At 43.3% G+C, this 21826-nt stretch overlaps 1 protein-coding gene across 1 annotated transcript in view; it reads right to left on the bottom strand.

The window, feature by feature from the left end:
- The window catches only part of LOC141092483 (probable cation-transporting ATPase 13A4), a 198571-nt gene extending 177569 nt beyond the window's left edge, over positions 1 to 21002 (bottom strand). Inside the window, exon 1 of the mRNA XM_073578654.1 lies at positions 20884 to 21002. Within this exon, the coding sequence (XP_073434755.1) occupies positions 20884 to 20961 (78 nt within the window). The 5' untranslated portion in view covers positions 20962 to 21002. The remainder of the gene's footprint in view (positions 1 to 20883) is intronic.
- Positions 21003 to 21826: the final 824 nt, after the last annotated feature.

A 21826-nucleotide genomic window follows, 5' to 3' on the forward strand; every position in this document is an offset into this window, starting at 1 on the left:
GCCGTTCTCGCGCGATCAGCGATAATCAGCGGGGGAGCGGTCGGAGGTAAGTATCAGACATAGCGATATCGCTAGCAATATCACTGCTGCATCACAAAACCAGTGACATTATAGCGATATTGCTAGTGATATTGCTTAGTGTGACAGGGCCTTAAGTCTCCATGAATGGAGGTATACAAACAGGAGGTATATATAATGCAGGTACCACAGATTCTGTGACCTCTGTCTTTGTAGGAATTTTAAGCAAATCCATGACCCTTCAGTCATGGTAATCTAAAGCTTCCTTCTCACATAGCGAGATCGCTAGCGAGATCCCTGATGCGTCACGGATAGTGTTGAGCATTCCGATACCGCAAAAATCGGGTATCGGCCGATATTCGCGGTATCGGAATTCTGATACCGAGCACAGATATTTTTACAATATCGAATACTGGAATCGGAAGTTCCCATAATGCTATCAGCCAGTTGTATTGTATGAATGTATTGTATGTAGTATGTATGTAGTATGTATGTTGTATGTCTGTAGCATGTTTTATGTATGTTGTATGTCTGTAGTATGTATGTAGTATGTACTATGTATGCATGTATGTTGTATGAATGTAGTATATATGTAGTATGTATGTAGTATGCATGTAAGTATGTTGTATGTATGTAGTATGTATGTCTGTATGTTGTATGAATGTAGTATATATGTAGTATGTATGTAGTATGTATGTATGTTGTATGAATGTAGTATGTATGTATGTTGTATGAATGCAGTATGTATGTAGTATGTATGTATGTTGTATGAATGTAGTATATATGTAGTATGTATGTAGTATGTATGTATGTATGTCGTATGAATGTAGTATGTTTGTATGTTGTATGAATGTAGTATATATGTAGTATGTATGTATGTTGTATGAATGTAGTATGTATGTACAGTGGGGCAAAAAAAGTATTTAGTCAGTCAGCAATAGTGCAAGTTCCACCACTTAAAAAGATGAGAGGCGTCTGTAATTTACATCATAGGTAGACCTCCACTATGGGAGACAAACTGAGAAAAAAAAATCCAGAAAATCACATTGTCTGTTTTTTTTTCATTTTATTTGCATATTATGGTGGAAAATAAGTATTTGGTCAGAAACAAAATTTCATCTCAATACTTTGTGATATATCCTTTGTTGGCAATGACAGAGGTCAAATGTTTTCTGTAAGTCTTCACAAGGTTGCCACACACTGTTGTTGGTATGTTGGCCCATTCCTCCATGCAGATCTCCTCTAGAGCAGTGATGTTTTTGGCTTTTCGCTTGGCAACACGGACTTTCAACTCCCTCCAAAGGTTTTCTATAGGGTTGAGATCTGGAGACTGGCTAGGCCACTCCAGGACCTTGAAATGCTTCTTACGAAGCCACTCCTTCGTTGCCCTGGCGGTGTGCTTTGGATCATTGTCATGTTGAAAGACCAAGCCACGTTTCATCATCAATGCCCTTGCTGATGGAAGGAGGTTTGCACTCAAAATCTCACGATACATGGCCCCATTCATTCTTTCATGTACCCGGATCAGTCGTCCTGGCCCCTTTGCAGAGAAACAGCCCCAAAGCATGATGTTTCCACCACCATGCTTTACAGTAGGTATGGTGTTTGATTGATGCAACTCAGTATTCTTTTTCCTCCAAACACGACAAGTTGTGTTTCTACCAAACAGTTCCAGTTTGGTTTCATCAGACCATAGGACATTCTCCCAAAACTCCTCTGGATCATCCAAATGCTCTCTAGCAAACTTCAGACGGGCCCGGACATGTACAGGCTTAAGCAGTGGGACACGTCTGGCACTGCAGGATCTGAGTCCATGGTGGCGTAGTGTGTTACTTATGGTAGGCCTTGTTACATTGGTCCCAGCTCTCTGCAGTTCATTCACTAGGTCCCCCCGCGTGGTTCTGGGATTTTTGCTCACCGTTCTTGTGATCATTCTGACCCCACGGGGTGGGATTTTGCGTGGAGCACCAGATCGAGGGAGATTATCAGTGGTCTTGTATGTCTTCCATTTTCTAATTATTGCTCCTACAGTTGATTTCTTTACTCCAAGCTGGTTGGCTATTGCAGATTCAGTCTTCCCAGCCTGGTGCAGGGCTACAATTTTGATTCTGGTGTCCTTTGACAGCTCTTTGGTCTTCACCATAGTGGAGTTTGGAGTCAGACTGTTTGAGGGTGTGCACAGGTGTCTTTTTATACTGATAACAAGTTTAAACAGGTGCCATTACTACAGGTAATGAGTGGAGGAAAGAGGAGACTCTTAAAGAAGAAGTTACAGGTCTGTGAGAGCCAGAAATCTTGATTGCTTGTTTCTGACCAAATACTTATTTTCCACCATAATATGCAAATAAAATGAAAAAAAAACAGACAATGTGATTTTCTGGATTTTTTTTTCTCAGTTTGTCTCCCATAGTTGAGGTCTACCTATGATGTAAATTACAGACGCCTCTCATCTTTTTAAGTGGTGGAACTTGCACTATTGCTGACTGACTAAATACTTTTTTGCCCCACTGTATGTATCGAAGTACATGTATCAAAGTACTACTGGCAGTTATAACATGGCAGTTAGACAGGGCAGGAGACAGGTAAGACATTTATATACATCTACTCCCTGTACATTAGGAGTACAACAAATATATACCATATGTATTTGTGTAATTTTAATCCTGGCCGCTGCATTCACACACATCCACCGCCCTGGCATTAACTCTCTACACTCCATCCATATTGGCCCCTCGCTTCTTCCCTCTCCTATGTATAGCACTCATGCTCTTTTCACGTTGTTAAATTGCACAGATCCAGTCAGTCCCACCATTCAACATCAGAGACGCTCTCACAAATCACTTAACCATCTGCTCACTCTTTCTATCCTCCTTCTCCTAGTCGCAGGAGACATTGCTCAGAACCCTGGTCCCCCATGTTATAGAAAGTCAAACCCCCCGACTGCTACACTTAGAAACCCCTCTAATCTGATTAATATTCCCTGCCTGCCATCTGTCTCTCTTAATTGTGCACTTTGGAATTCTCGCTCAGTGTGTAACAAACTCTCCTTCATCCATGACTTCTTCCTTTCTAATTCTCTTAACCTCCTGGCTCTTACTGAAACCTGGATCCAGCAGTCAGACACTACCGCTGCTGCTGCTCTTTCATATGGGGGGCTACACTTCTCTCATACCCCAAGATCAGACAGTAGAGCTGGTGGAGGCGTTGGTCTGCTCCTATCACCAAAATGTACCTTTCAGGTTATCCCTCAAGTACCCTCACTTGTCTTCCCTTCTTTTGAGGTCCATGCCATCAGACTCTACACCCCCTTCTCCATGCGAGTGGCGGTGGTGTATCGTCCTCCCGTCCCCTCCCATCAGTTCCTGGATCATTTTGCCACTTGGCTTCCACATTTTCTCTCCTGTGACATCCCTACCCTCATCATGGGAGATTTCAACATCCCCATTGCTCTTCCCCTCTCACCATCTGCTACTCACCTTTTATCTCTAACCTCCTCATTTGACCTTTCGCAGCTTACTAATTCTCCAACGCATGAAGACGGAAACGCCCTCGACTTGGTCTTCTCTCGGCTTTGTGCAGTGGATGATTTTGCAAACTCCCCTCTCCCGCTCTCTGACCACAATCTTCTTTCATTCTCTATAAAGAACTGCCAAGCTGCTCAGGTCACCCACACTGTCCAGACTTATAGAAACATACAGGCCATTAACACCCAGAAACTTATGAAGAACTTGCAGTCTTCATTGGCCCCTATCTCCTCCCTCTCATGTCCTGATTCTGCATTGAAGCATTACAATGAAACACTTCAAAGTGCCCTGGATGAATTTGCACCCCTTATAAATAGAACACCACAACGCAGACGGCGACAACCCTGGCACACGGTGCAAACACGTTTCCTGCAGCGGTGCTCCAGGTGCGCCGAACGTCTGTGGAGAAAATCCAATCTACACGAAGATTTCATCCATTTTAAGTTTATGCTTAGAACATACAACACTGCCCTTCACCTCTCCAAACAAACCTATTTCAACACCCTCATCACCTCACTGTCCAATAACCCGAAACGTCTCTTTGACACTTTTCATTCTCTACTCAATCCAAGAGTACAGGCCCCAACCACGGAGCTCCGAGCTGACGATCTGGCCAATTACTTCAAAGAAAAAATTGACCAGATTCGACAGGAAATTATCTCCCAATCACCTCATACCATGCACTGTCCTCCCTCCCCCACTGCATCTAGCTCACTCTCTGATTTTGAACTAGTCACAGAAGAAGAAGTAAGCAGGCTCCTTGCATCTTCTCGCCCAACTACTTGCACCAGTGACCCATTTCCGTCACATCTCCTCCAGTCCCTTTCCCCTGCTGTCACCCCTCACCTAACTAAAATATTTAACCTCTCTCTCTCTTCTGGTATTTTTCCCTCCTCACTTAAGCATGCCATCATACATCCACTACTTAAAAAACCATCCCTCGACCAAAACTGTGCCGCTAACTATAGACCTGTCTCAAATCTTCCCTTCATCTCTAAACTCCTGGAACGCCTGGTCCACTCCCGTCTTATCCGCTATCTCTCAGAAAACTCTGTTCTCGACCCTCTCCAATCCGGTTTCCGCTCTTTACACTCCACTGAAACTGCCCTCACTAAAGTCTCTAATGATCTGCTAACAGCTAAATCAAATGGTCATTACTCCATGCTAATTCTCTTGGATCTCTCTGCAGCATTCGACACTGTGGATCATCAGCTCCTCCTCACTATGCTCCATTCCATTGACGTCAAGGACACCGTTCTCTCCTGGTTCTCCTCCTATCTCTCCGACCGCTCCTTTACTGTATCTTTTGCCGGTTCCTCCTCCTCTCACCTTCCTATTACTGTTGGGGTCCCCCAAGGATCAGTTCTAGGCCCCCTTCTCTTCTCCTTGTACACTGCCCCTATTGGTCAAACAATCAGTAGATTTGGTTTCCAGTACCATCTCTATGCTGATGACACCCAATTATACGCTTCTTCTCCTGACATCACGCCAGCCTTTCTAGAAAACACCGGCGATTGTCTAAACGCTGTGTCTAATATCATGTCCTCACTATATCTGAAACTGAACCTGTCAAAGACTGAACTCTTGGTGTTTCCTCCCTCTACTAATGTACCTATACCCGACATTGCTATTTCTGTGTGTGGCTCCACATTACTCCCCAGCAACAGGCCCGCTGTCTTGGGGTCATACTTGATTCCGAGCTTTCCTTTGCCCCCCACATTCGATCACTGGCTCGCTCTTGTCATCTGCACCTCAAAAACATTTCTAGAATTTGACCTTTTCTTACTTTTGACTCTGCAAAAACTCTTACTGTTTCTCTTATTCATTCTCGTCTCGACTATTGTAACTCTCTTCTAATCGGTCTCCCTCTTACCAAACTCTCCCCTCTCCAATCTATCTTGAATGCTGCAGCCAGGATCATATTCCTCACCAATCGTTACACCGATGCCTCTACCTTATGCCAGTCATTACACTGGCTACCCATCCACTCCAGAATTCAGTATAAACTTATTACCCTCACCCACAAAGCCCTCCATGGCTCAGCACCACCCTACATCTCCTCCCTTGTTTCAGTATACCACCCTACCCGCGCCCTCCGTTCTGCTGATGACCTGAGGTTAGTATCCTCAATAGTCAGAACCTCCCACTCCCGTCTCCAAGACTTTACACGTGCCGCGCCAATTCTTTGGAATGCACTTCCCAGGTCAATACGATTAGTCCCCAATCCCCACAATTTTAAGCGTGCTCTGAAAACACATTTATTCAGACTGGCCTATCGCCTCAACACATTAACCTAATCTATCCCTGTGTGGCACAGCCAAAAGTTTTACCATAACCAGATTTCCCGCATAATGTTCCCACATGCTTTATGCATCCATTAGCCCTCTGTGTCTGTACTGTCACACACTTAACATTATGGCTGGTCCATACAATCAAGGCAACTGTTACCACCCACGTTTCGTGTCTACCTCTTTCCTCATAGACTGTAAGCTTGCGAGCAGGGCCCTCTTTCCTCTTGGTATTTTTTATAATCTACTGTATGTGATTATTGTTATGCTGTAATGTCTATTGTCTGTACAAATGCCCTCTGAAATGTAAAGTGCTGCGGAATATGTCGGCGCTATAAAAATAAAATTTATTATTATTATATTATTATGTATGTTGTATGAATGAAGTATATATGTAGTATGTATGTATTATGTAGTATGTATGTATGTTGTATGAATGTAGTATGTATGTAGTATGTATGAATGTAGTATATATGTATGTATGTTTTATGAATGTAGTATATATGTAGTATGTATGCCCCGGCAGGCCCGCACAGACCCCCGGCAGGCCCACACAGACCCCCGAGAGGCCCGTACAGACCCCGCCCGCACACACAGACACACACAGTGTCCACCCACGCACCGCCCACACTCTTCCCTCCTCCCGAACTGGATGTGCAAGTAAAGAAAGGGTTTATTTTAATTGCGATATTTGTGCCCCATTGACTTGCATGGGTTTCCGGTATCGGAATCGGCGATTCCCCATACTTTTTGGGTATCGGTCCGATCCAATCCGATCCGATACTTCATGATATTGGATGGTATCGCTCAACACTAGTCACGGATTTTGTGACGCAACAGCGACCTTGTCAGCGATCTCGCTACATGTGACACGCAGCGGCGACTGACCCCCCCGCTGAATATCGCTGATCGTGTTGGAATGTCTTGGGCCATTTTTTGATCGTTGGCGTCCCGTTGGCCAGCGCGCATCACTGTGTTTGACCCCGACGAGCGACCTCGTTAGCAACGCAGAACTCAGGGACGCAGGCGGGAATCGTCAGTAAAGCTGCTGTGTGACAAGGTACCAACGACTGCCAAGGTCGTTATATGGATCGCTGGATCATTGCTGCGTCGCTGAAGAGATCTGCCTGTTTGGCAGCTTACTAGCGACCATTTAGTGACGCACCAGCAATCCTTACCAGGTCATATCATTGTTGGGATCGCTGGTGCTTCGCTAAGTTAAACGGGACCCTAACTCTGGGGAAGTCTGGCATTGGGCCTGGAACACCAGATACAGTGGGTTATCAACATTAAATCAGTGGGGATCCTACTATCAGAACATTAAGCAATCCGCTTACTGAATGGAAAAATAAAGTGAATGCGAGGGCGCTGCAGTACCATTCAGGGTTACTACATAATGTACAGAGCTGCTTCAGCCACTTCAATGTGATTATTTTTGGGGGTGCTGGAAAACAGAGTACAACTCCCCATGATCTGATATTGATCTCCTATCTAAAGTCATCAATATTGAAAGGAACCTTACAGCTGATACAGTGGATCGAGCACAATGTTTCAGAACGTGTCTGCACGATTTCAGCCATGTGAGTTTAAGGGTATGTGCACAAGTTAAGTATTCGCTGAAGAAGCCAGTTTACTGGCGACATACGTCGGGCGACCCTTTGCCCTGATCTCCTCCTTTGTCTACCCCTCCAGCATAGGCCTTTTACTTCTCATTGGGAATGTTCAGCTAGCGATCGGCGCAACCACTGTGTACAAGTAGTATCACATTCTTGCATGGTTATGCACCATTGCTTATCAACCTGACCTGCACATTCTGCATTTGCAACTTGCACCCTATATTGATGGATGGATTCCCTCTGTCCCCTATGTTTACTTATCTTGATTGTTCAGTCTTGGGCAATTTTCCTTTGGTAAGCACAACATTATTCCATGCATTCATGTAATATTCTCTGACATTAATATATTCCTTATGCTGCTACTTGTATTGTCATTGATTTCATGATTGTGTGCACAACTTGCTGATCGTGATTGTTTGCATCCATCCAACATCCATCCAACCTCATTGAAGGGTATATATTTATTAGAGTATATATTTATTAGAGATTAATTGGCGTGAGACAGGGTTTGTAGCCCTATTACGGGCTTATATGTTTTTGTGGATTTTTAATGTTTTTATATTTGTAGTGTTGTGTATGTCAATAAAAATTTATTTATTTATTCCTTAGTGATCTCTGTGTTTCATCTGCCTCTTTTTCTTCTTGGACAGGAAGTTTGGAGTTTACCACAACGTGTATCGATGGTGACCCATCTTCATCAGGTGGAAGTCACTGTGAATCAATAAAGTGTCATAGTGCCATCAGAATGGATGGTACCCATATAAGTCCTTGTGTGCAAATAGACCACGCAGCACCAAAGCGCATTTCATGTGGGCTTCCTATGGCACTATGACATATTGATTCACAGTGACTTGTGGTGTCCCAATTACAAATATAGCACTAATGGCAACTTTAAATTTATGAAATTTATTTATCTGATGGTTTTTATTATAGTTGCCATTGTGCAGTGGGACCTTAATATTTATTGGTGTCCATCAGGGGTTAATTTCCTGGTCCACAAATTATTTGTATTTGCTTTTGATCTTAGACTGTTTGTGTCTTTCACTTTTTGAATTCTTTGGTTCATATAATTGTTTTCTTTTTGAACATGATGTTGTGATGTAATTTAAATAAAAATTATTTTGATACTTTAACCCCTTCCTGACATGAGATGTACTATCCCGTCCATGGGACCCGGGCCCCTATGCCCATGGACGGGATAGTAAGTCTAGCGCGATCAGCGGCGCCCGCGTGGTGAGCGCCGCTGATGGCGGCCGGGTGTCAGCTGATTATCACAGCTGACACCCGGCGCAATGTGTCAGGGGCGGTCACGGACCGCCCCGACACGTTAACCCCTTGCACACCGCGATCAAACATGATCGCGGTGTACCGGGGGTTAAAGGGAAACATCGGCAGGGAGGGGGCTCCCTCCGTGCTTCCCTGAGCCCCCCACGGCAGCGCAATGTGCAGCGCTGCTGCGGGGGGCTCCTTTCCTCCAGGCCCCCGAATCCAAGATGGCGACGGGGGCCTTCGGGAGCCTGAGAAAGCTGGCTTCCTCAGTGCCTGCAAAGCGCAGGCATGAGGAAGCCTTCTGCAGTGCCTGTGTCAGATCGCTGATCTGTCACAGTGATCTGTGATGTGACAGATCAGCGATCTGTCACAGGACAGTGATGTCCCACCTGGGACTATTTAATAAAGTAAAAAAAAAAATAAAAAAAAGTGTTAAAATAATTAAAAAAAAATCGCCAAATAAATTAGAAAAAAAAAAAAAAATATTCCCCCAATAAATCCATTTTTTGGAAATAAAAAAAAAAACAAAAAAAGTACACATATTAGATATCGCCGCGTCCGTAATGACCCGCCCTATAAAACTGTCCCATTAGTTAACCCCTTTAGCGAACCCCTTAAAAAATAAAAATAAAAAACGAAGCAAAAAATAATGATTTATTATCATACCGCCAAACAAAAAGTGTAATAACGCGCGATCAAAAAGACGCATATAAATATCCATGGCACCGCTGAAAACGTCATCTTGTCCCGCAAAAAACGAGCTGCCACACAGCATCATCAGCGAAAAAATAAAAAAGTTATAGCTTGCAGAATAAAGCGATGCAAAAATAATTATTTTTTATATAAAATAGTTTTCATTGCATAAAACCGACAAAAACAGAAAAAAATGACATAAATGAGGTATCGCTGTAACCGTACTGACCCGATGAATAAAACCGCTTTATCAATTTTACCGCACGCGGAACGGTGTAAGCGCACCCCCCCAAAAGAAATTCATGAAACGCTGGTTTTTGTTCATTCTGTGTCCCAAAAATAGGAATAAAAAGTGATCAAAAAATGTCACGTGCCCGAAAATGGTACCAAGACCTCACATGACTCGGTGGGTCAAAATACGGAAAAATTATAGCTCTCAATATGTGGTGATGCAAAAACTATTTTTACAATAAAAAGCGTCTTTTAGCGTGCGACAGCTGCCAAATATAAAAACCGCCATAAATAGTAAATCAAACCCCCCGTCATCACCCCCTTAGTTAGGGAAAAATAATAAAATTAAAAAAAAATGTATTTATCTCCATTTTCCCATTAGGGTTAGGGTTAGGGTTAGGGCTAGGGTTAGGGCTAGGGTTAGGGTTAGGGCTAGGGTTAGGGTTAGGGCTAGGGTTAGGGCTAGGGTTAGGGCTCAGATTAGGGTTAGGGGTGTGTTGGGGTTAGGGTTGGAGTTATAATTGGGGGGTTTCCACTGTTTGGGCACATCAGGGGCTCTCCAAATGCAACATGGCGTCTGATCTCAATTCCAGCCAATTCTGAGATGAAAAAGTCAAATGTTGCTCCTTCCCTTCCAAGCTCTGCCATGCGCCCAAATAGTGTTTTACCCCACATGTAGGGTATCAACCTACTCAGGACAAATTGCAAAACAATTTTTTGGGTCCAATTTCTCCTGTTACCCTTAGGAAAATAAAAAATTGGGGGCAAAAATATCATTTTTGTGGAAAAAAATGATTTTTTTATTTTCACGTCTGAGTGTTATAAACTTCTGTGAAGCACTTGGGGGTTCAAAGTGCTCACCACACATCTAGATAAGTTCCGTGGGGAGTCTAGTGTCCAAAATGGGGTCACTTGTGGGGAGTTTCAATAGTTTAGGTACATCAGGGGCTCTCCAAACGTACATGACACCCGCAGACCATTCCATCAAAGTCTGCATTCCAAAACGTCACTGCTTCCCTTCCGAGCCCCGACGTGTGTCCATACAGTAGTTTTCTCCCACATATGGGGTGTCAGCGTATTCAGGCCAAATTGGACAACAACTTTTGGGGGTCCAATTTCTCCTGTTACCCTTGGGAAAATGAAAAAATTGGGGACTAATTGATCATGTTTCTGGAAAAAATACGATTATTTTATTTTCATGCCCTGGCATTATAAACTTCTGTGAAGCTCTTGGGGGTTCAAAGTGCTCACCTCACATCTAGATAAGTTCCTTAGTGGGTCTAGTTTTCAAAATGGGGTCATTTGTGGGGGGTTTCCACTGTTTAGGTACATTAGGGGCTCTCCAAAGGCAACATGACACCCGCAGACCATTCCATCAAAGTCTGCATTCCAAAACGTCACTACTACCCTTCCGAGCCCCGACGTGTGCCCATACAGTAGTTTTCTCCCACATATGGGGTATCAGCATACTCAGGACAAATTGGACAACAACTTTTGGGGTCCAATTTCTCCTGGTACCCTTGGGAAAATAAAAAAATGTTGACTAAAAGATCATGTTTGTGGAAAAAATACGAATTTTTTATTTTCACGCCCGGGCGTTATAAACTTCTGTGAAGCACTGGGGGGTTCAAAGTGCTCACCACACATCTAGATAAGTTCCTTGGGGGGTCTAGTTTACAAAATGGTGTCATTTGTGGGGGGTTTCCACTGTTTAGGTACATTAGGGGCTCTCCAAAGGCAACATGACACCCGCAGACCATTCCATCAAAGTCTGCATCCCAAAACATCACTACTTCCCTTCCGAGCCCCGACGTGTGCCCATACAGTAGTTTTCTCCCACATATGGGGTATCAGCATACTCAGGACAAATTGGACAACAACTTTTGGGGTCCAATTTCTCCTGGTACCCTTGGGAAAATTAAAAAATGGTGACTAAAAGATCATGTTTGTGGAAAAAATACGAATTTTTTATTTTCACGCCTGGGCATTATAAACTTCTGTGAAGCACTGGGGGGGGGTCAAAGTGCTCACCACACATCTAAATAAGTTCCTTAGGGGGTCTAGTTTCCAAAATGGTGTCATTTGTGGGGGGTTTCCACTGTTTTGGTACATCAGAAGTTTTCCAAATGCGACATGGTGTCCGATCTCAATTCCAGCCAAAAACGTCAAATGGCGCTGCTTCCCTTCCGAGCTCTGCCATGCGCCCAAATAGTGGTTTACCCCCACATGTGGGGTATCAGCGTACTCAGGACAAATTGCACAATAACTTTTATGGTCCTGTTACCCTTGGAAAAATAAGAATTGAGGGTGAAAAGATCATTTTTGTGGAAAAAATATGATTTTTTAATTGTATGGCTTTATGTTATAAACTTCTGTGAAGCCCATGGGGGTTCAAAGTTCTCACCACACATCTAGATAAGTTCCTTAGGGGGTCTAGTTTCCAAAATGGTGTCATTTGTGGGGGGTTTCCACTGTTTTGGTACATCAGGGGTTTTCCAAACGCGACATGGTGTCCGATCTCAATTCCAGCCAAAAACGTCAAATGACGCTGCTTCCCTTCCGAGCTCTGCCATGCGCCCAAATAGTGGTTTACCCCCACATGTGGGGTATCATCGTACTCAGGACAAATTGCACAATAACTTTTAGGGTCCTGTTACCCTTGGGAAAATAAAAATTGGGGTGAAAAGATCATTTTTGTGGCAAAAATATGATTTTTTAATTGTACCGCTGTACGTTATAAACTTCTGTGAAGCCCTTGTGGGTTCAAAGTTCTCACCACATATCTAGATAAGTTCCTTGGGGGGTCTAGTTTCCAAAATGGGGTCACTTGTAGGGGGTTTCCACTGTTTAGGTACATCAGGGACTCTCCAAACGTGACATGGCGTCCAATCTGAATTCCAGCCAATTTTGCATTGAAAAAGTCAAACGGCGCTCCTTCCATTCTGAGCTCTGCCATGCACCGAAACAGTGGTTCCCCCCCACATATCAGGTATCTGTGTACTCAGGACAAATTGCACAATAACTTTTGCAGTCCAATTTCTCCTGTTACCCTTGGTAAAATAAAAAAAATTGAACCTGAAGTATTTTTTTTATGAAAAAAAGTTAGATGTTCATTTTTTTTTAAATATTCAAAAAAATTCCTGTGACGCACCTAAAGGGTTAATAAACTTCTTGAATGTGGTTTTGAGCACTTTAAGGGGTGCAGTTTTTAGAATGGTGTCACTTTTGGGTATTTTCTATCATATAGACCCCTCAAAGTGGCTTCAAATGTGATGTGGTCCTAAAAATAAAATGGTGGTGTAAAAATGAGAAATCGCTGGTCAACTTTTAACCCTTATAACTTCCTAACAAAAAAAAATTTTGGTTACAAAATTGTGCTGATGTAAAGTAAACATGTGGGAAATGTTAGTTATCAAGTTTTTTGTGTGCCGTATCTCTGTGATTTAAGGGCATAAAAATTCAAAGTTTGAAAATTGCGAAATTTTCAAAATTTTCGCCAAATTTCCGTTTTTCTCACAAATAAACGCAAGTTATTTGAATGAAATTTTACCACTAACATGAAGTACAATATGTCACGAGAAAACAATGTCAGAATCACTGGGATCCATGGAAGCGTTCCAGAGTTATGACCTCATAAAGGTATAGTGGTCAGAATTGTAGAAATTGGCCCGGTCATGAACGTGCAAACCACCCTTGGGGGTGAAGGGGTTAAACGGGTTTTTAGTACTCTCTTTTTCTGTGTACATATTCTATGCCTACTTATTGACACAACTAGATGGTTGCCCAATTCTATCGCATCGGGTATTCTAGAGTCTCTGTTAAAATAAAAAATAGTTATATACTCACCTTCCGACGGCCCCCGGACTCTTTCTCTCCTCTCACCACGCTCCTGGCAACTTCCGGTCCCAGTAATGCTTAGCGCGAAACACCGCTGATGACGTCACGCTCTCGCGAGAGTGACATCATCTCCGGCCCTTCTCGCTAAGCATTACTGGGACTGGAAGATGCTGGGAGCGTGGTGAGAGGAGGGACAGAGTCCGGGGGCCGTGGGAAGGTGAATATATAACTATTTTTTATTTTAACAGAGACTCTAGAATACCCGATGCGATAGAATCGGGCCACCATCTAGTGTATTATACTTCTGTTACACCCGGAGCTGGTGTCACTGTTCTGCTGTTAACTAATGTATTGTACTCCTGTTACACCCAGAGCTGCTGTCACTGTTCTGCTGTTATCTAATGTATTGTACTCCAGTTACTCCCAGAGCTGCAGTTATTGTTCTGCTTTTGCCTAATGTATTGTAGTCCAGTTACACCCAGAGCTGTAGTCACCGTTCTGCTCTTACCTAATGTATTATACTCCTGTTACAGCCAGAGCTGCAGTCACTGTTCAGATCTTATCAAATGTATTGTACTCGTTACAACCAGAGCTGCAGTCACTGTTCTGCTCTTACCTAATGTATTGTACGCAAGTTACACCCAGAGCTGCAGTCACTGTTCTGCTGCTACCTAATGTAGTGTACTCCAGTTACACCCAGAGCTGCAGTCACTGTTCTGCTGTTACCTAATGTAGTATACTCCAGTTACACCCAGATCTGCAGTCACTGTTCTGCTGTTACCTAATGAATTGTACTCCAGTTACACCCAGAGCTGCTGTCACTGTTCTGCTTTTACCTAATGTATTGTAGTCCAGTTACAGTTGTGGCCAAAAGTATTGACACCCCTGCAATTTTGTCAGATAATACTCTGTTTATTCCTGAAAATGATTGCAAACACAAATTCTTTGGTATTATTATCTTCATTTAATTTGTCTTAAATGAAAAAACACAAAAGAGAATGACGCAAAAAGCAAAACATTGATCATTTCAACCAAAACTCCAAAAATGGGCCAGACAAAAGTATTGGCACCCTCAGCATAATTCTTGGTTGCACAACCTTTAGCCAAAATAACTGCAACCAACCGCTTCCGGTAACCATCAATGAGTTTCTTACAATGCTCTGCTGGAATTTTAGACCATTCTTCTTTGGCAAACTGCTCCAGGACCGCAACAGTCAAAAGCTGGAAGCACTGCCTCAGCCAAGCGATAACAGGCTGTGCTGAAGCTAATATGCTTAGGTGACAAACCACACAATGCTGAAGAGTTGTGGACAGCTCTGAAAGAGCAGACAGATCTGTGGCTGACACCATTGAACCTACAGCCAGGCATGGTCATGTGTGACAATGGCCAGAACCTGGTGGCGGCTCTGAGGCGAGGTGAGCTCACACACGTACCATGCCTGACCCATGTGCTTAACCTTGTTGTTCAATGGTATCTCAAAAGCTACTAGAGCTGCTGGATCTACTTGTGAGAAAGTACGCTGCCTGTGTGCCCATTTTAGAAAGTCAGCTACAGCTTCCACTGCCCTTGCCATGCTTCAGCAGCGTTTGCAGCTTCCGAGTCACAGACTGGTGTGTGATGTCCCCACGAGTTGGAACTCTACACTGCATATGTTGGAAAGGATTTGTGAGCTGAAGAGGGTAGTTGTTGACTACCAGCATCAACAAAGCCATCGGTATTCAGTTCATACTCCACACATAAGACCTCAGGAGTGGACATGGATGTAAGGTTAGGTTCACATTTTCAGCTGAGTCTGCAGCGTATCATCCACAGCTGCAAATGCATGCAACTGCATGCATGCATTTGCAGTTGCGGACGATTTTCCAGTGCTATTTTCCCGGCAAATTTTTGAATGTACACAAGCCACGCCTAATGGGCATGTAAATTCTTGCATATGCAAACGCAAAGCGTAAGCATGCGCTTGTGTACACATGCATTCCCATAAACTGTAATGCGTTGTTTAGATGCATTCCTTCCGCAAGCGTCCGCATGTGTTTGGAGGCGGCAATTTGCTTCCTCCAAAATTGCAACATGTTGTGTTAGCCGCGCCCCGCCGCACAGCGCCTGCATAAGCAAACACTGTCAAAAGCATAAAAACGCATGTACCTGCATCCACAACATTAAAGATAGGAAAACACAACGCATGCGGATGTATGCGTCAGAAACACTGCGTACACAACTGCAAATGTGAACCTAATGTGACGTCCGTCTGCGAGTCTGGGCTGCAGTAAGACAGCACCCCGAGCAACCCCAATACCCTTTACCCCTATACAGGGATCAGGATTTACAGCAGAGCCCAGGAGGTAGCTGTCTGAATAAGAGCAGCGGACCAGAGCAGGACGGTTGCCAGATAGGGGTTAAAAAACAGGACCAAAAGCGTAGTCAGGAATCCAAGTCTAAACCAGGCGAGCAGCAGAGGTACAAAAATGGCAGACAGTAGCAGAGTCAAATCCAGGCCAAGGTCAGAGTCATAAACCGGGAGGGAGGCAGAGGTACAAAATCGTTAGGCAGTCGCAGCGTCAAAAACCAGGCCAAGGTCAGAGTCGTAAACCAGGAGGGCGGCAGAGGTACAAAATCGTCAGGCAGGAGCAGAGTCAGAAAACCAGCAAAGGTTAGAATCTAAGATAGCAAATAACAAACTAGCACACTGGGGAAACCAAAACTATATCTGGTGGGCTGTAAGACAGGCCCCAAGGTATTTGAAGGATCAGGCTATCCCTCACAGGTTCACAGTCTGATGATGTCATTTGGACCGCCCCCAGGACCAGGCCAGACCAGGCCAGATGGTGATGCACCAACCCTTTCATGACTGACAGAGGAGTGGAACCTGCACCCACCAGATGCCTGCGCAGTAGCCCCTTCTCTGTCACCCCCACCCATGGGGAAACCATGGCGCCTCCTAGTGGCCGAGGCAGGAACAGCAGTCCCTGTATCTGACGGCGATGTGACAGTCCGGCGCCTCCCAGAGGCCGAGGCAGGAACAGCAGTCCCTGTGTCTGACAGCGACGTGACACCCAGCCTAAGACATATGTACTATCCTACAAAACTTTTAGGATTCCACTAAGATGGTGAGCGGCAATGATGCCATAATTAGCGTCACCATCCCACTTCTCTGTATTCTGAAAAGCTCTCTGCTCACAATGAAAGAGGATGCATTGCATGCAGGGCACGATGATATGGAGCAAGGAACCATTCAGGGTGATTACACACAGCCCAGCCTCATGTCATCCCAACGTGGATTGGTTGACAATGAGGAAGTGGATGAGGAGGAAGACTGGAGCTAGTTTCATGCGCTATAGACGGTGCTACAAGCACAACTGTCATACCTTCTCTTCAGTGTGGATGGCCTGAGGACAGGTTGTAGGAGGAGGAGGATAGCATGGTCATTCATCCTCTTGGTGAGGACATGGACGTCTTGCCTATTAGCAGTTTGGCACTCATGGCCAACTTTATGTTGCCTTTCCTGTGACCCTAACATTCTCAAAATTTTTTTGTGACACTCATTACTGGTTAGGGACTGTTCTAGACCCATGCTACAAGGAGAACTTTCAATCTCTTATTCCTTAGGCAGACATGTCTACTAAAATGGGGCAGTACCAGAGGGCACTTGTTGAATTATTAAAAGAATTCCCATCAGAAAACGCTAGCGGCAGAGGTCACAGTTCATTGGACAACCAAGAGGCAGTGGAACACTGGCAAAGTTCTGGGAGAGCTTTCTCACACCCTCCCAACACACTGGCCTTGAGGCACAGGGTACTTTCACAAGGAGATCAAAGTTTTGGAAGATTCTGAGGGAGTACCTTGCTGACCGTATCAACATCCTCTGTGCCTTTTAATTATTGGCTATCCAAGCTGGACACGTGGCATGAACTGGCTCTCTACACCTTGGAGGTCCTGGCCTGCCCTGCCGCTAGCATTTTGCCATAGCGGGTTTTTAGTGCTGCTGGTGGGATTATAACTGATAAGCACATCTGCCTGTCAACTGAAAATGCTGACAGGCTGACTCTTATAAAAATGAACAAGGGCTGGATTGGGCCAGACTTCTCTACACCACCCAATGATAACAACAAAACATAACCTCAAGTTCAGTGTCATTTTTTGGGAGGTATATTCCCATGTACCTCTTTACACCCAAACATGGGTATATGCTTCCTGATTTGGCCAATTTGCTGTTATCCTCCTCCTTTTCCTCATCCTCATCAGCCACCACCACCACTAGATCACCATGGTAACCGTGGTCCGTGATGTGTCAGCCAAGTTATTGTGTTAAAGGGTGTTTTTGATGCCCGTAAAAAACATTTTTACACAGTATGTTGATATGTACTCCCCAGGGGGAAATGTTTGCCAGCCCATACACTTAGTGTATGCGCATTGCAACCATAGGAGACCCGCTCCTTTAAATTGGGAAAAGATTTTTAGTAGACCCTCCTCCACGTTCGAAAGGGTATTGGGGTGCATCCAAATTTGGAGCAGACCTTGCATTCACTTCATGGGCAAACATTATGGGAGTAGCAAATTAAGAAAAATGGGAACTTTGGTTTCATGTGGCCATCCAGTATGTTGGTTCAAAGGGTTATTGGGGTGCGTGTAACTTTGGGGCAGGGCAGGCCTTGCATTCAATGCATAGGCAACATTATGAGAGCAGCCAATTAAGAAAAATGGGAGCTTTGGTTTCATGTGGCCATCCAGTACATTGGTTCAAAGGGTTAATGTGTGCGTGTAACTTTGGGGCAGGGCAGGCCTTGCATTCAATGCATAGGCTAACAGTATGCAATTACCAAGTAAATAAAAATGAGAACTTTGGTTTCATGTGGCCATCCAGGATGTCTGTTCAATGAGATATTGGGATGCACCCAAATTTGGGGCAGGCCTTGCATTCAATGCATAGGCAAAACAGTATAGGAGACCCACTGTTTAATAATGGAACCAACAAAGCATAGCCAGCTGATGGCTCTCTAACAATAGTCAGGACAAACTACTGTCCCTTTGAGAAAATTAAAGTCCACCCGATGGCCCTCCTCCTTTAACAGTCCCTCCTTCCTAAATGAAGCAGGATGTGTCTGATGATGTGTCAAACACCACATGGCCAGATAAGGTTGTAAAATGTTAAAATGACATTTCCCAATGAATGCATTTGGCTTGGTTGAAAGCAATGCTAAAGTTGAAAAACGCATCAAAAACACTATGTGTGAACATAACCCAAGGTGTGGAGGAGCATTTTTGTTTTGGGTTATTTATTTGGCTTTACATACAAATTATTACCCTGGAAAGGATGTTCCTTAAGATATTTCCCAGGAAAATCAATTTTCCTTTCGTTTTTGTATGTTTTATTGTGCGCTTGGAAAAGTGGCATAAGACTCTGACAACATTGTTCACAGCAGTGAACTGGGAGTCAGAAATGCTTTCAGGCATCTTCCCCATGATGTTCCCATGTCATTTCAGCACTGTTCCCATCACTTTCAGACGTTTTCAGACCCTAAAAAGATTACATTTAATATAGAGTGACCATTGTACTATCTATTAAGAGAAGCAAAGGAACGGTTCTCTGGGGACCCGTGGGGAGCTCTGGCAATCTCTTACTTCATTCTTTTTGAAACAACATCCACATTCATCCAAGAAGAATGTTCATGGTTTTTGGGGAGTTGAAGAATAAATCTGTCAGTTATCTATCTCATGCAGATGATGTTTATGTGGTGATAACACTTTAGGTAAAATAACCCAGTGATCATATACTATATAGTACTATACATAAAACATATAATGTACCTTACAGTACTGTACATAATACATTTAGCGAATACCATTCAATACATTATATATCATATAGAACTTGAAACAGTTCAAAGGCGGGCTACTAAAATGATAAATGGAGTTGGTTCACTACAATACCCAGAAAGGTTATCAAAATTAGGTCTATTTACTCTAGAAAAGAGAAGACTTAGGGGAGACTTAATATATATGTACAAGTATATCAGAGGGCAATACAGAGATCTCTCCAATGAACTGTTTGTACCAAGGACTGTGACAAGAACAAGGGGGCATTCTCTTCGTTTGGAGGAAAGACAATTTCTGCACCAGCATAGAAGAGGGTTCTTCACGGTAAGAGCAGTGAGGCTCTGGAATTCTCTTCCTGAGGAAGTGGTGATGGCCAACTCACTGAATGAATTTAAGAAAGGAATGGATGCTTTTCTTGTGAGTAACAGTATAGAAGGTTATGAATAACATAATATTATAGGTAGATGATTGACCCAGCTTAGGGGAAGGAATTTTTTTCCCTATGGAGACAATTGGCTTCTACTCTGTGGGTTTTTTGCCTTCCCCAGGATCAACAATGCAGAACAGCTGCACTAAAAATAGGCTGAACTAGATGGACATAAGGTCTTTCTTCAGCCTTCAAAACTATGTTACTATGTTACTGTACAAAATACATATATCATATACCATTTAGTACTGAATAGTACATCATACACAAACTATGCAATACTGTACATAATACATCTTACATATACCATATAGTACTGAACATAAATCTTCCCTATACCATACAGTACTGTACATAATACATTAGTTAGCACTGTTGCTTTGCAGCGCTAAGGTCCTTGGTTCAAATCCCACTAAGGGCAACATTGCAAAGGAGTTTGTATGTTCTCCCCGTGCATGCGTGGGTGTCCTCCGGGTTCTCTGGTTTCCTCCCACACTCCAAAGACATCATACTGATAGGGAATATAGATTGTGAGCCCCAATGGGGACAGTGATAATGAAGTCTGGTCTGTTAAGCAAATATGATGGTGTTATGTAAGTAAGTAAATAAATAATACATAATACATCATAATAAAAACATTCTCTAGATCTTCATATTATATGTCATATAATATAGTAAAATGTCTTCAAAAGACCACTGACGCTTCTATAAAAAGAAACAATAAATATTTAGAAGACCACCTCTGATTATGTTATAGGTATATTGGCCCAATTCTCCTTGTTGACCTTCCCAGTAAAAGTCAGTTTTTCACTGCAATCTGATTTAGTTGCCTCAAAGGGTTTTTACCAAAGACATCACATATTTTTACTCAGGGACGGACACAGACAGAAGAGCGCCTTTGTGCAAGAACAGAATGTTGGCCCTTTGCAGTCCAATAATGTGTCTGCAACAGAAGCTTCTTGCTGCTTTGGAAGTAGAAATGCCCCCCTTACTTCTTGGGCCCTTGTGCAGCTGCCTAATGATATGCCGCACCTCTTTATAATACATGACTATGATAATACTCATCTTACTTAACTTTACTAAAGACTCTAGTAAGCAATATCAATAAATTGAAGATTTATGTTATGATACTGTGATCATGTTTCCATATTGCATGTCACCTTACCATTTCATTCTCCTCGCCCGGGTTCAGCAGGGCACGTGTACCAGTTTTCTTGGCATCCATCTCTTGTGTCTTCTGCATAGCTAGGACACCAGGAGCTTCAGTATGTGCACAGCTGTATCTCAGGGCTCAGAGTGGATGTCTTCAGTAGCTCCTACTCTTTTAATATGACTTCTAAGAACACACCCTTCAGTAAATCCTTTCCACTAAATCACCAATAGGCTTTGGTGCTGCACTTCACTCTATTGTATTCATACAGAAGTGTTTCCGTCAGACTGGAGTTAGCTGAAACTATTCATACACCTGTTCAGTGTAATGCTTATTCCTCTGGTAAATCGAGGAAAGTTCTTAGCTTCTTCAGCATTTGAATTTTAATACAACAGTTTACAGAAATAATTGGGTCAGAGAAGAAAACTACAGCACAACGCAGGAATCGAACAGTGTTCGAATGAAAATGTCTCAGAGGGGCTTTACATTTTCTCTCCAGTTTCTCCCTAGTTCCCTTTTAGTCCCTTTAAAAAAAATGTACTTCATTTACCCTCAGTGGCTCAACTAATGTTCAATGGGACCCAGGGCAAAATTTGGACCTGGTTCCCGCCTCCTCCCTTACACACACTAGCTTGTTGCATAGATATGTGAGCCCCAGTAGCATTGGTAGAATCTGTGTTCGCTTCTGATAACAAAATAATGCAAGTACCATAATTAAATCTGAAAGAATCCATGGCAATAAGATCATTTTCAAAGTAATACTTCTAAATAATACAGTCATATAGTTAACATTACTGAACAAAGTCCACTCTAATAAGACCAATATACCAATTATATCACATACAAGAAATGAATACCACCAGACCATGACCATGTAGCATTACCATTGAGCATCTGAATATAGCCACAATCCTGTTGCAGAGCAAAACTCACTATACCAAGACCAATATACCAATAA

The sequence above is a fragment of the Dendrobates tinctorius genome, unplaced genomic scaffold (assembly GCF_039654945.1).
Source record: "Dendrobates tinctorius isolate UK_male_01 unplaced genomic scaffold, ASM3965494v1 ptg000060l, whole genome shotgun sequence".
Taxonomy (NCBI): Eukaryota; Metazoa; Chordata; class Amphibia; order Anura; family Dendrobatidae; genus Dendrobates; species Dendrobates tinctorius.